The 14,365-nt window shown below is 41.6% G+C and overlaps 1 protein-coding gene across 1 annotated transcript; it reads right to left on the reverse strand.

The window, feature by feature from the left end:
• Nucleotides 1-101: 101 nt before the first annotated feature.
• serinc1 (serine incorporator 1) lies at nucleotides 102-11,003 on the reverse strand. The gene is made up of 10 exons (XM_086263047.1): nucleotides 10,845-11,003; nucleotides 10,148-10,309; nucleotides 7,392-7,585; nucleotides 5,707-5,786; nucleotides 5,350-5,487; nucleotides 4,886-5,055; nucleotides 4,508-4,598; nucleotides 1,673-1,814; nucleotides 1,312-1,536; nucleotides 102-1,065 (listed from the first exon to the last, which is right to left on the reverse strand). The coding sequence occupies exons 1-10, from the start codon at nucleotides 10,881-10,883 to the stop codon at nucleotides 927-929; spliced, it is 1,380 nt and encodes a 459-aa protein (XP_086119173.1). The 5' UTR covers nucleotides 10,884-11,003; the 3' UTR covers nucleotides 102-926.
• Nucleotides 11,004-14,365: the final 3,362 nt, after the last annotated feature.

Consider the following 14,365-nt stretch of genomic DNA (forward strand, 5'->3'; position numbering starts at 1 on the left):
TTAGGTTCAGAGCTCAATGAGTGTTTTGGTGGACCTACCAAATAATGGTGAAGCTGACAACTGTGTACGACCCAGCTAAACAACAACAAATTAGACTTGACTCCCCCCGCCCATATTTCTTTTATTAAATCAGTTACAATATACTGTTAGGTCAAGAAGAAAAAAAAATATCACAGATGAGAGTCAAACACATCCACAATATGTCTGAAACAAGCTAATGCGCTACGCAAGAACTTATCAGGAAGCTTGTCAAGCAGTCAAAACCACAAATGTTATCAAAAAGCAAGTCAGAAGCAACAAAAACAAGAATGCATCTTGTTACTCAATTAGCTGAGCGTGTGCAGACATGTGCAATATAAAGAAGAACTATCTACACCAACACATATGCACAACACTGCTCACGCAGGGTGATGGAGCCAGTGGGAACCTACTCTTGCTTCTAAATGTCACAGCTGCTCATGCACAACTCAAAAGAATAAAAACATTTTTTCCCTTTTTTAAACAGGAAACAGCATACAGAACATTACAGTGCAGAGTTGATGTGCACGCAGGATCATAGGAACCTTTTCAGATACAACTACTGTTAACATCACGTCGAGTTTTCAAAGAAAAACGTGCAAGTCGTCACTGGGTTTAACAGGATATACTAATGACTGCAATGAACTGTTAAGGATTCATGAGAATGGGCTGAAGTCACAGCTGGAAAAAACAAAAACAAAACAAAACACATGAACGTCCTGACTAGTTCATCACCTTCTGGTTATGTAGCTACACTCAGCAATACAAGCAACTCACCAGAGCCAATAAACAACCATTCCTTCAGCACTGACTCATGCAATGTTATTTAACTACTAAGTTTCTTAATTTGCAGTAACAAAACACAGGTGAAAGCTTCAATATTTGGAGCAGTGGGACAGTGTGCAGTTTCAGTCAAAGTCCCTATTGACCAGGACCAGTGGAGCCACCAATGTCCACACATAGAGTGCGATGCAGATCCAGCTGGAGGAGATCTTCACCCACACAGACGGCCACTTGCTGGTGATGGCCTCATACTTGGAGTCAGGGCTGCGGACACACACAAACAAAGTGGACTAGTTGCTTCTATCCAAATAATATACCTTAGCAGAAACACAAAACGCGCCTTATTTGGACCTAAACCCCACATATGAGGTAAGAAATCCAGAGCAAAGGTAACGTCTCTGACTATGGAAGACTGCGCAACTTTAAACTTATTGTGGACAAAACCCATGAAATAACAAATATAAAGTACAAAGACAGACTTATACAGGTCTCCTACAGCGTGAAACCTACCTATACCAGTTGGTGAGGGTCATCATGATGTAGAGCGACGCAAGGAACAACATGAAGTGGAAGAAAGAGTAAGAATACGTGACACCATCTTTCTCATTGTCCACAGCTCTGTTGGGGCCGTTTCCCTCCTCAAAGCTGTCCGTCTGAGGCCCATCTTCAATGAGAGCAGACTCATCACTGGTCAGAGTCAGCTTGTTGACTTGGGCATTGGATGAATTGCGGATGCTGACGAATAAACAGAGGGCTACAGTTAGAATCGTGCTATCCACAAAGAGACAGCCTGCGGGTTAGTAAATGAACCATTTAGTTGTCTGGGTGTTTGCAAGTTTAGAATTACAAAGATAATTAAGGAGTTCCATACCTGGAGTAAAGGACACACATGAGGAAAAGGATCAATCCCACAATCCCTTGGGCATCCCACCACTGAACCACATGGTTCTGACTGCCAGGACTTGTGGTGTTTAGCCCAATAATGCCCAGAAGGCTTGGGTTACATTTCCTGTCTGAGAGACAAGAAGAGATTCTTTAATTATCTAATTACCGTCATCTGCACAGCCACTGAAGTCTATTCAAATGCACTACATGTCAGTGGTATCAGTAGCGTTTAGCATTCAGGAAGGTGTTCTATCCATCTATATTCTTAGTGTGCTCCTGTACTTCCTTTCCTTCCTGTTGCCACCAACCCAGTGAAGAGGTAGAAGACAGCAATGCCCTGCAGGAATGCTCTGACACTACAGACATGTTCTGTGATCCAAATGGAAATGATAGCTATAGCATCACAGACTACATCACTGACTGTATACATTTCTGTGAGGATCGTCCCAACCAGGACTGTATGCAGTTTTCCTAACAACAAGCACTGGATCACCATCGACACTACACTGGTTGGATGTACTAAGGGTGGGCAGGAGTCAGAGTACAGAGAGCTGGTGAGGAAGAAATCCCCTCGTTCTGAATGTAATCAAGACAACAGAGATGGCAGTTGACTTCCAAAAGAAAAAGTCTTCAGCTAGGCCCATCAACATCATGGGTGAGGAGGTGGAAACAGTGGAGAGCTACTGGTAGTTTACATTGATGCTGTTTATAAGAAGGGGAAGCTCAGATCCTTTAATGTGTTGGAGGTGATCTACCAGTCTGGCCATCTAATTTGCTGTTGTCTGCTGGCGGAAAGCATCAGCGCCAGAGTCCGTAGGCTTTGAGTCGGTGAGGGACAAACTGCTCTCCATTATGGACAAGCCAGCATCACTCCACACTTCGAAGGCAGCAAAGCTCCTTCCTTCATTCTTCCTCAGTGTGATTCAACCCCGCTGCCTCAAACAACACTACAGAAACTCATTCCTACTGTTTTATAGAGAACAGTACAGTAACTACTTGTTCTACGACAGCAGATCACACCTATTAGCCAAACCATCCCACACATATTTTTGTATTATACCTTCATGCAGCAGTTTCTTAGATTAATAGTGGACATATTTATCAACACAATTTGCAGTACTCTGCAAAACGTCAGTCTTAATTTTACTGTTTCTTTTAAACCAACTTCGTTGCTACTTTTTTAAAAATCACTGTTGTATTTGTAAATCTTTGCATGTGCATTTATTAGCGTCTGCACTAGGCATCTGTGGCACTCTGTTTATTGTACACTGCAGTATTTTTAGTCTTTGTCCAGCTGCTCTAACACAACAGTTTTCCTTGTGGGATCTATCTGGACCAATAGAAACACCCATATTCACAAGTAGAGTGTGACCATGTGGAGAGAATGGAACTGATAAATCACACAATAGATCGATGCAGCATGAAGCATCCCAAAAATACACAGGCCCACATTAGATAAAAACTATTATTGATCAGTTTGAGAATAAAGTTGAAATCCGTTGGTGTCAAACTGATTCTCAAAGCAGCGTTCCGGGATCACTGCTGGCTTTGGGCGGGCACCTGTCCGTTCACGTCAGAGCATGGGGTAGATGTGGACGGACGTGTATCTGTGTGTGTGGGGCTAGGCCTGGGTCTGGGGGTCAGTTATGGGCACATACCAGTAGGGCTGCTCAATTAATCGAATTTTAATCACGATTACGATCTGGGCTTTCAACGATCATTAAAAATGACTGAGCCGATTATTGGCCCCTCCCTCATTTATCCGCGACACCTTAAAGGCCGGTCCGTGAAAATATTGTCGGGCATAAACCGGTCCGTGGCGCAAAAAAGGGTGGAGACCACTGATTAAGAGGACCCGAGGGAAGCTCGGAAAGCTAAGCAGAAGTTATTTGGAGAGTGACTGCCGTTGGTTGAAAAGAGAGGTTAAAAAAAAAAACTTCAGTGGTGTTGCACACTATTTTATATAAAGCCGGTCAGAGCAGCATGCTCCGTTTTGTGTAACTATTTTTAAATCCCTGTAGAACCTGAACCGTGTAAGCTAGCGCAATAATTTGTTTTGCATATGAAACCGGAGGAGTTGTACTTACATCTGATGCCATCAGCTTGTCCTCGGTCACGGTTTCGTTCCACATATAGCTTTGCAAAAATTGCATAAAAAGCGCTTGCAGGAACAAAAACATAATATTCCAGAAACACGCTTTGCCGATCCTATCAGCTGTTCGTAACACTTCCCACAGTGAAATGATGCACATGCTGTTTTCTTTGCAAATTTGCATCATAGAATGTTTTTTGTTTTTCCTGCAGTATATAAAAATTGCTGTATCTCCAAAATAAAACTATGAAGACACTCAAAATAAATTTCCTGTGGTGGGAAACTATTTTTTGCAACTTTATTGTATTTAAAGTTTTGAGGGATAAACCTCTTAAACTTCTCCAAGTAGAAATATATGTAAACAAAACAAAAGCGATTTTCAATTTTTTTTGTAGTTTATTGCACTTTTTTGCAATTTATGTAATTACTATGGACTTAATGCATACATATTATTAAAATATGGGCTATAACAGTTGTATTGATGTATAGCAACTTGAAATGCTCCCACAAATGGCACTACAGCATGTAAAAAAAATAAATAAAAATAATATAAACTCTGGTGGACTTGGTTCTATAGTAGGTCTTAAAGGGTTAAATAAATATCGTCAAATAATCGTGATCTCAATTTCAGTGAAAATAATCGTGATTATCATTTTTGCCATAATCGAGCAGCCCTACATACCAGTACACTGCAAAACACAGCAGGCTGAAAAGCTTTTGTTTTCTTACCAGGCTCATTGGTCATAGCAGACCAGGTCAGGTACATGGTGTACAATGTCACCAGAGAAGACTGCAACAGGCCAGACCTGGGCTGGGACTCCTGTACATGACACACCACACATCAGTTATCTCTAATTTCTAACAACAACTTTCATACATGACACATTCTGAATTATATTAGGCGACACCTCCATGACTCCATCATCTCATGTCTGACTCATCTTGCTATAATTCATGCCATTATTCTTTTAGTGTTACATTGCATAACATCACTTCATAATAAAGCCCTACATATCCTGTCATGTTAATATGATTAATGCATCTTACTACTACATATAAAAGCTGAACATGTCGAGTCATCTAATGTACACAAGAAGTGGTGTGAACCTGGATCTGTGGCAGGATGGACATGACGGAGGCAGCGATGCAGAGGAGCATGTTGATGCTTATGAAGACCTTGTTTTCAGTGCAGCCATCAGAGTGGGTGTAGTAGACATAGAACATGACCAGAGACACCAGAGACAGCAGGTAGCTGACTGTGGTGACTGACAGCAGAGCTGTGAACATACAAAAACAAAGAAACCTCATTAACATAGAGTTGTGTTAATCTTTTCCAGCTGATGGAAACACCACCTTGAATTGTTTACTTGTCATATAAAACAAATACACCCAAGCGTACACCTAATTATTTCTTGTGACTGTTGTAATTAATAACATAAAAATAAGTCTTAAGTAAATCCTATTTTTCCAGCTATGACCAAAACATTTTTGTCTGCACTTCAAATCTATTAGATCAAAGACAGAGCTCTTTAGTCATCTCCACGAGTATCCTCTATCACTTGTCATCATACCTGCATACCAACAGCGAGAGTTGCCCTCCTCCATCTTCTCCACCCAGGACTCGTTCCAAGAATGGGCAAAGTCGATGAGTAAAACAAGCTGGATAAGGATGAAACAGAAGGCCCCCGCCATACCGATGTAGAACCACACTGTGGATCAGAGTGAGAGAAAGAACGTCACACAAAGGACACTAATATAATGAAACCTCCAGTTTAGTGTGAGATGAATAGAGAGCTTTAATCTGGCACATTCACATTTCTTTATTCTTGTCCTTTAATGTGCACTGTAAAATGAAACAAGGTGTGTGTGTGCAATCAATGATCAATGTAATCAATTGGACTAAGTGAGAGTGAACCAAAAACAGTTACCAGTAGTGAAGGGCCCTTCTGAGATGAAGAAGGATCCAACAGTGATGGCAACAGCTGCTGCAAACTTGAAGAACCAAAACCTGACAAACAGAACATAAAGAAATTAACAATCAGATTACTGCTGAAAACGTTTGCAGATGTTGTCATTCAAGTACATTAATGGTAACATGTTTTAAACGTGCAATGATGGACATCAGGAAACTGTGAGCAACACATCTGGTGCTGTGCTATTTAAATAAAACTGAATTTAATTGAAAATGCTTCTTATATTCATGAAAATAATCACTAGCTGCAGTCCTAAGTGGGATGTTCCGCAGTAAAGATGGCCTTTCACTCCCTGCTGCTAGTTTTGATGTGAGCTATAACAACAACACGTTCCAGCTTGTCACATGTTCTAATAACATGATATGTTTGGCATGTTTAAAGCAGGTAATCAATAGGGGTGGGTTTTTATAATCGATTTATTGATTAAAATCGATTCTGGCTTGGATAACGTAAAATTGATTCATTAAAATCCTGAATCGATTTTTTAATATTAATGTATTTTGCCCGAAGTGCCAGAATCTCAGGTGAAAGATCACAAAATTTCAACAACCACCAAACAGCTAAGACAGTAAATGAGAGCAGGAACACGACTTCTGCACAAAGATGTAAACACACAGCGGGACCCGCGGATCAGAATCAGTGAGATGTCGCCTTTCTCACCTGACGGCACGGACACGGTCGGGGCTGAAAGCCGACGGCTGCTGATTCTGATCCGCGGGTCCGCGCTGTGTTTACGCCCTTTTTGCGCTGATCATATGGCTGTTAGTTTTATCTCTCTCCAAACAATATTGACCGAACCAGCAGCAAAAGAAGATCCAAACTACGCTTCACATAAACATCGTCATGAATTCCCTCTGACTTTTGCTGACTTATCAGGATAAAAATCACACTTCATGCACAGCTCTCTCTCTCTCTCCCTCTCCCTCTCTCTCTCCCTCTCTCTCTCTCTCCCTCTCCCTCTCTCTCTCTCTCCCTCTCTCTCTCTCTCTCTTCTGCATTATTCGCTTGCTTGTTACGCACAAGTCTACCGTTGTTTACAGCGCTGTCAGCCGACGTTTTTTTTCTCCCTTTTACTTACTTCCGAAAAGTAAACCTAATTTCTGCTGTTCAATACTGAACAAATTTAAACTTTTTAAAATTAAGCAAAATGCAAAACGCTTAGCCGTGTCTCTAATAAAACAGCTGTAACTTCAGAGGTAATGTTCATGTGTTGATTAATGGTTTTCTTTCGTTTTTGATGTACTGCAGAATATTTTTTATAAAATCCCAGGCCAGGAAAATCACCTTCATGTTTTTCTGTGTTTTATCTTCAGCTACTTTGACACAAAGGCCTCTGCTGTGATGCTCACACCTTTGATAAAGTCTTGCGTGTGTCAGCTTCCTTTTAACAGATACAAAAATATGTAAATGTACTGATCTGAATTATAATATTTCTGACTGTCAAAATTTCCCAGATTCAAATCGAATCGAATTAAATCGAATCGTGGATCGAATCGATTCGGCACCTTGTGAATCGGAATTGAATCAATTCTAGAAATCAGTGACGATACCCAGCCCTAGTAATCAATCCATCAAATCTCAATAAAACCTGACTTTGTGTCATAGCAGACATGATGTGGAAGATGGACATGCTGACTCACCCGTTGTGGAGTGCAGCACGGGGGTCTTTACTGCTCTTGACTTTGATCATGAGCAGAGAGAAAAGCAGGAAGAACATAGCCATTCCGAAGCAAACACGGTACACGGCCTTGTAGCCAACCAGCACATCACAGTTCACATGTCCCTCCACACCAGGAATAGACGAACCCCTCCCTCCTTCACAGAAACCTGGAATCTAGAGCAACATAAAAAGAGACAATGTATACAGGTGTGTCGTAGTGCAGCACCCGCCACGAAAGGGCAAAGGAGCCACTGGATGCAACAGAGGCACTGTACTGCGAGCCAAAGAAAATCCACAGAGATCCCACAGGTCAATTATCCACCTGTCAAGTGCAGGCTGGACATGAGCTAGCCAAAATTATCCTTTAACATGTTGCATTTTGTACTCAAACGACGTGTCGGTCATACAAACACCACCACTGGATACATCAAAGCTAATATTTGCCTCTTTTCTAACTTTTCTTTTGGTCAGATATGTCACGCTTAGATATTTTAGAGCAAACACATTTCAGTATTAGACAAAGATAACCTGAGTCAATAGAGAGCAATTTAAAATGATGATTTCATTTATTAAGAGAAAAGTTATCTGAACTGAATCTGTTGTAGTTGCTTTTGTTTTAAGACAATTAGTGTTGCTTAATGTCACTAACACAACTGCTTGCACAAGGCCATACAAAGCTATCTTGAAAATGGAAATTGGTCTGGTTCTTATACAGCGGTCAAAGTGCTTGAGCACACTTGGGTTATGCAGCAGGACAATGACCCAAAGCACAACAGCAAGTGGTGGTTCCATCTCTCCAGTCTGCATGCCAAATATCCGCATTCATTGGATGCATGTGTGTAAATGTTAAATGGAAAAAAATAGAGCTAGATAGATCCAGCATAGAAAAACGTAGAAAAAAGTGCTTGGGTGAAAGAGACAAGTTGAATAAAGCACCGAGTGCTCAGGTAGAGTACAAAAGTGCTACATAAGAACCAGTCCAATGATCATTTGACTAGTCAAAGCCTGGACTTAAATTTAACCAAGGTCATGAACTTAAAATCCTCCTTTGTCGCTGAATTAAAACAATTCTGCAAAGAGGGGGCAAAAGTTCCTCCACAGTGATGTGGTACACTCACCGTCAGTTATCACAAAACAAGGAGGATGCAATCAGTTATTACGTTTGAGGGGCAATAACTTTTCCATTAGAGCATTTGTAGCTTTTCCATTAAATCAAATTATCATTTAAAAAAATTTACATTTACTTGGATAATCTCTGTCAATGTTCAAATGTGAAAAATTAGTGATGTTTGCGACTAGCCGACTAATCGTTGTCACTATTTGGTACCAGATTTGATGCCTAATGCTGGTAAATTGTTGGATCATAAATGTTATGCAGCCATCTGCCACTAGATGGAGCACTGTTGAAAAAACACCAAAAATCTGTTATTCTAATAGTGATGGCCTGGATTGAGACAGCTATACAAACGGCGGACAATGGCTTTCTTCGAAGGGCGGATGGTCTCTCCCTTTGCGAGGCTGAGGAGTTGGATCATTATGGAGGAGTTCAGAGTAGAGTAGCTGCAGCTCTACACAAAAAGGAGATGGCTAAAGCTGTCACCTCCTGGGTAAGGTGTCTAAGCTGGGCGCGTCATATCGGAGGAGGCCGCAGCGCAGACCCAGGACACACCAATGGCTGGATGTTTCCCCAGATAACCTCGAGGAGGTGATGAGAAGGAGGTCTGGGCTCCCCTGCTGCTGCCCCCGCGACCAGACTTCAATAAACGGAAAAAATGGCTGCAAAATTTGTTGTTTTCTTATTTTTAGATTTGAACTTTTATTGAAGTCGTTGTCATGAATTTTCAAACAGTGTGCATCGTTCATGATGCAGTGCCACACTGTTCAGTTACAGTTTTAGTTTTTCAGATGTTCATTTGTCCTATTTTAATAATTCGTGAACATGTTTCCATAACATATTTAACATTGGTTTATCGGAAGGGTTTTTCCTCTTTGGTGTCTATTTTGAGTATAACGTGTTGATGATGAATGACAAGAGGTGGCGCCCATCTAAACAGCACTGAAGAATCGGATTAATGGTTTGAAATGCCTTTTTATTAGTTTTTGACATTTTCCACTAAACTGTTCTCAAATGTAACATATTATCTTAGTGTTTCTGACTTGTCAGTTATTCTAGTATTAGAGTGTTGTCTCACTTGCTTAGTTGAGAAACAAAAAAACCCCCCAAAGAATGAGGTTTTTCACAGCACTGCAGCTTCCAAACACGGCCGACTGAACACCGTTAAAACTTTTTTCCAAACATCCCACCAGATTATTTTGTTATAGCCAATATTATACAACAAAGCTGCACAAACAGAAAAAAGGGGATTGAGGCCACTGTAGGGATCAACATAAAAACAGTTACCACGTGAGAGGAAAGATCACAGTATTTTCACAGCCGTGTATAGTTCTCTTGGTGTGAATATCACACATATTTAAGTATTTAACAGTTGGAACGGGCAGGTATGGCTCATTAGGAGAATACGGTGATTAACAACTGGTAAGCTACTTAACAGCAAACAAGGACCATGTGTCTTACATAATTAGGAGCAATGAACCAAACTATATTTACTCTCACTGCAGAATCCTGTTAAAGCCTTAGCAAACTAAAATATCCATGAGAGTGTTTTCATAACTTGTGACATCTCTGTGCTGCAGGAGATATTCCAAGGCTAGTTTTATGTCAGGAACACTGCGTACCTTCTTGAGCTGGCCCTCCATGCCAGGCATCAACATGATACAGGCAACAGCCACTCCCAGAAGCAGGAAGAAGGCATAGATGAGGCGAGTCACTGTGGAATTATTTCCACTGGGGCAGCATCGACATAGCAGACAGGGGGCGCTGCCACAGAGACACGGGATCTACATACACACATGGGAACAAGTCGAGTATTAGAGTTAAGCACAGATATTTCAAAGCTCATTGGTTAACAGGAATAACGGTAATCATTTCGTTCCTAGAAGCACCTCGTGTCTGTAAGTGTATCTGTCCGTTTCACATGACACGAACCTGCTGCGTGCAGCGGATACCGCACTGTGTTTACAAGGTTGAGCTAACGTCACACCCCGGTGTTTTCATTTCACGGACAGTGTGTTTACGAGCCATCACTGTAACATGAACATCAACAGGCCTGCTGGATGGGAGGTAGTACGGCGATGGTTCGCATAATCGGCTCCGTCTAACTAAAAGCGCAGTAACACGCTCACAGTAACTGAATCACTAAAGTGTGTTATGAGCCAAACGGTGATGTTAGTATGTCTGCGCCACAGACGCTCATCGTGTTGGCCTGACATTTTCCTCCTGCGCAGTCACTGCAACATTTGTTAAATCGAGGCAGCTAAAACGTCCTGTCGCTGTTAAAACTGTTCTCACAGTCAAATGAAGAATGATACTGACCCAGCTTGCCATCGAGCACAAACCCAAAACAGCTCCCATGATCGCTGTTGTTGTTCTTTTGTTGTCCAACAGCAGACCGCTCCAAGAGCTCGGTTGACAATTTAAGAGAAGATGGCTGACGCCCGGACACTGGCTTCTTTTGCGTCATAAGGCGACAGTGTCGGTGCCGTTCACCGCTTGGCTGCCCCCTACAGGACAGTTATAGAAAACAATCCAAATCAAAACGGAACTCTAGAAAAAGGAAGAAAAATACGCAGAAATAGTCTGATAGCCCATTTCTTACAAAGAACTGTACGTGGAAAGTATTGGCTAGGCCTAATTACTTTAATCCCTCAATCAAAGAAAATATTTTCTATCATTAAACAGTTGGCTACCAATATTAAATCATGCTTTTACCTTGCAACAGACTGACCGGGATTCATGGAAAACAGACATATTTAAGTCTGAGCTTAGACATTTTTACTCTGAACTTGTTACAGAAGACAGCTTTAGTCTTTTCTTAGGCCTCTTTAAAGCATTTCCTCAGTATATGAGTTTATGGCTTGATGTGTTCCTTATAGCAAATTTGTCAAAGCCCCAGTGGTTGTCAACGTTTTTACATCATTCACTACATGCAGGAGGAAAGATTTTCACGCCACAGACAAAAACAAAACAAAGACAGAAAAGCCTAGCTGCAACTTTGTTCTGATAATAAGCACATTCACAATGAATTCTTCATTCATTTTTCTTTTAAACAAACAATAGAATAGAATAAACATTTATTATCCCACGAATTAGAAATTTGGGTGTCACACAGCTCTTATAGCAAGAGGAATATAGACACAAAGTAGTCCTATATACACAGCAACCGAAATTCGTATGCACAGATATACATACAGAGATATGTACATAAGTGTGGGGGGTGTATAAATGCTCCTGGTGAAATATACAGTGTACAAACAAGCTGCTAATGAGTAGCAGCAATTAAAAACATATGATATGTCAATTAAACTGGTGATGAGTGAGATAACCATGTAATAGAGGCTGCTGTAGAGGCTGCTCAGTACAGTCTCATACAGGGGGTGGCAGGTGTTGTCCATGATGGATGTTAGCTTAGACAACATTCTCTCCTCGCCAACCTGCTTGATGGACTTCAGTGGACAGTCCAGGACAGAGCTGGCCCTCTTGATCAGTTTATTAAGTTTCCCCCTGTCCCTCTCTGCCATTCCACCACTCCAGCAGACCACAGCATAAAAGATAGCAGACACCACCACAGTGTCGTAGAAGAACGCCTTTAAAAGAGTCCTGTTCACCCCAAAGTATCTCAGCCACCATAGCAGGTGAAGACGACTTAGACCTTTTTTGTAAAGGGGATTTGTATTTGCGGACCAATCCAGTTTGTTACTGAGGTGAACACCCAGGTATTTGTACTCCTCCACCATTTCAATGTCCAAACCCTGGATGTTCACTGATGTAGGGGGGACTTCTTGCTGAAGTCAATCACCAGCTCTTTCGTCTTGCTGGAATTGATATGAAGATGGTTCTGTTCACACCAGCTGACAAAGTCATTGATGATGACCCCCCTGTATTCCAGTTCGTTTCCCTCTGACGCCTAGTCCACAATGGCGGTGTCGTCTGAGAACTTCTGGAGATGGCAAGTGTCTGTGTTATAACTGAAGTCTGCAGTGTACAGGTTGAAGAGGAAAGGGGCAAGTACTGTTCCTTGTGGGGCCCCCCGTGCTACAGACTACCACCTCAGACTACAACAACTTTCATTTCAAACAACTTTGCAACTTTTGTCACTAGACTGTGTCATTAGTCTGCACCACTTCTTCAAAAAAGCAGCAAGTTACACAGAATGTGAACTTTGCCAGAAATGCAAAAATAAAGTTCAGTCTTAGTCTTATGAAAAAAGAAATCCAGAAACTCATGAACAGAGATGAAAAAATATATAATTTAGTGAGAGTTTAATACTTGTCACTCGTAGTGGCTGCACTGAGCCTGTGGTTGCAGGCTTGATACCGCCATTGTCAAGTCATGTTCAATGTTCAACCTAGATCTATATTTTGTTTTCAGTGAGGCTCACTCCATCTCACAGAGGTAGGACGTGCCAAATGGAAGCAGAATGCCCACAGCTTTCTATCCATGAGTGGATGCTCCCTCTCCACACCAGCCAGACTCACTCGGGGTGGGTTTCGATGATAGATTTTCTGAGTAAAATCGATTTTAGTTTGAATAACGCGATATCGTTCATTAAATCCTGAGTTCATTTTTAAATATAAATGTATTTTGCCAGAAACGCCAGAATCTCAGGTTAGAGCTTTTATTTTTTTTCCTGCTGACGGTAATCTCCAATTTTCTTTGAAAGAAGTCAAGTGTCTTATGGATGTCATTGGGGTGTAATGTCTCTGAGTGTCTTATTAATTTGTTGGGCATCATACTGTCAACTGCCAGAGTTCTCAAACATAAAATACACACCGGTCTCTTTTCATCTCCTATCACATTCACCGTGAAACCAAGAGCAAGATACACTTCATTGTATTTCCTTTTTGCCTTATTATCAGCATTTGCCTCGTTTGTCTCAGATGCAACGCATGTTTCTCGTCAGATATCTCTCCATTTTAACGACCATCCAAACCTGTGGCTGCAGCAGATGCGCATATTATTATCGCAACTGCGGTGAATTTCTTTGTTCCACTGTGAAAGTGATTCCGATGCCCTTTTTGACCTTACAGGTCGGAGCCGTTTCAGTTGTAGGTGTTATTATTGCAGGAAAGGAAATCTCTATCAGCTGGGTGGCAGATGACTGATAGAGATTTCATCCTATTATTCATAAAAGCCAAAATCTTCTAACTGGTTACAAAAAAAAAAAGATTGTCCCTTAGGTCAAATCTGTTTCACCTCTCACTAAAGTGTGAATGCTAACATTGGATCACTCTTACAACAGAAGGTGATCTCAGTTCCTTCAACAGTATTTCAACAGCATGACTTTAACATCATTCTGAAGGAGGCTGGAGACAATAAGCTGAATGGACCGTGCTCAACACCTCCATTGCTGAGGCTGTTGCAAGGCACTGTGGTTGTAAGATGGTACCTGACATGGCGATAATCCATGCACTGGATGGTGGACACCAGAGGTGAAGGGTTCCCTATCAAGAATCTCATACCCAGATTCTGCTTCCTCTACAGAAGATGTCATTGGGATTAAGGAGGTCCTGGAAATTTTCCTTCCAGTCAATTTTCTTTCCAAGCTCCTTAGATTAGTGATGGCAAAATGAAGCTTTGTGAATCACTGAAACTGGTCTTGAAAAAGGGTTTGTTACTCGAAGCTTTTCGACACCGTCCTCTCTGGTGGCATCTGGTGGCCAAAAGTATGAAGAGCAGTGCAGCTTGAATCTACAAGTTGAACTGCTTCATTATGATTGCCCACTGTACAGAGCTGAGTTGACAGCTTCTGTTTAGCATCATGTGACTGTGGCGTGGGTGTGGTCTCTGGCCGGCTGCAGAGGAGGGATGACGCAGTGAGCTCCCGGGGCGGCGCA

This window comes from Aulonocara sp. 'chitande type north' Nkhata Bay, linkage group LG15 (assembly GCF_057382095.1).
Source record: "Aulonocara sp. 'chitande type north' Nkhata Bay isolate Kocher_YH1m ecotype deep benthic linkage group LG15, A_spYH_male_GT1.1, whole genome shotgun sequence".
Classification (NCBI taxonomy): domain Eukaryota; kingdom Metazoa; phylum Chordata; class Actinopteri; order Cichliformes; family Cichlidae; genus Aulonocara; species Aulonocara sp. 'chitande type north' Nkhata Bay.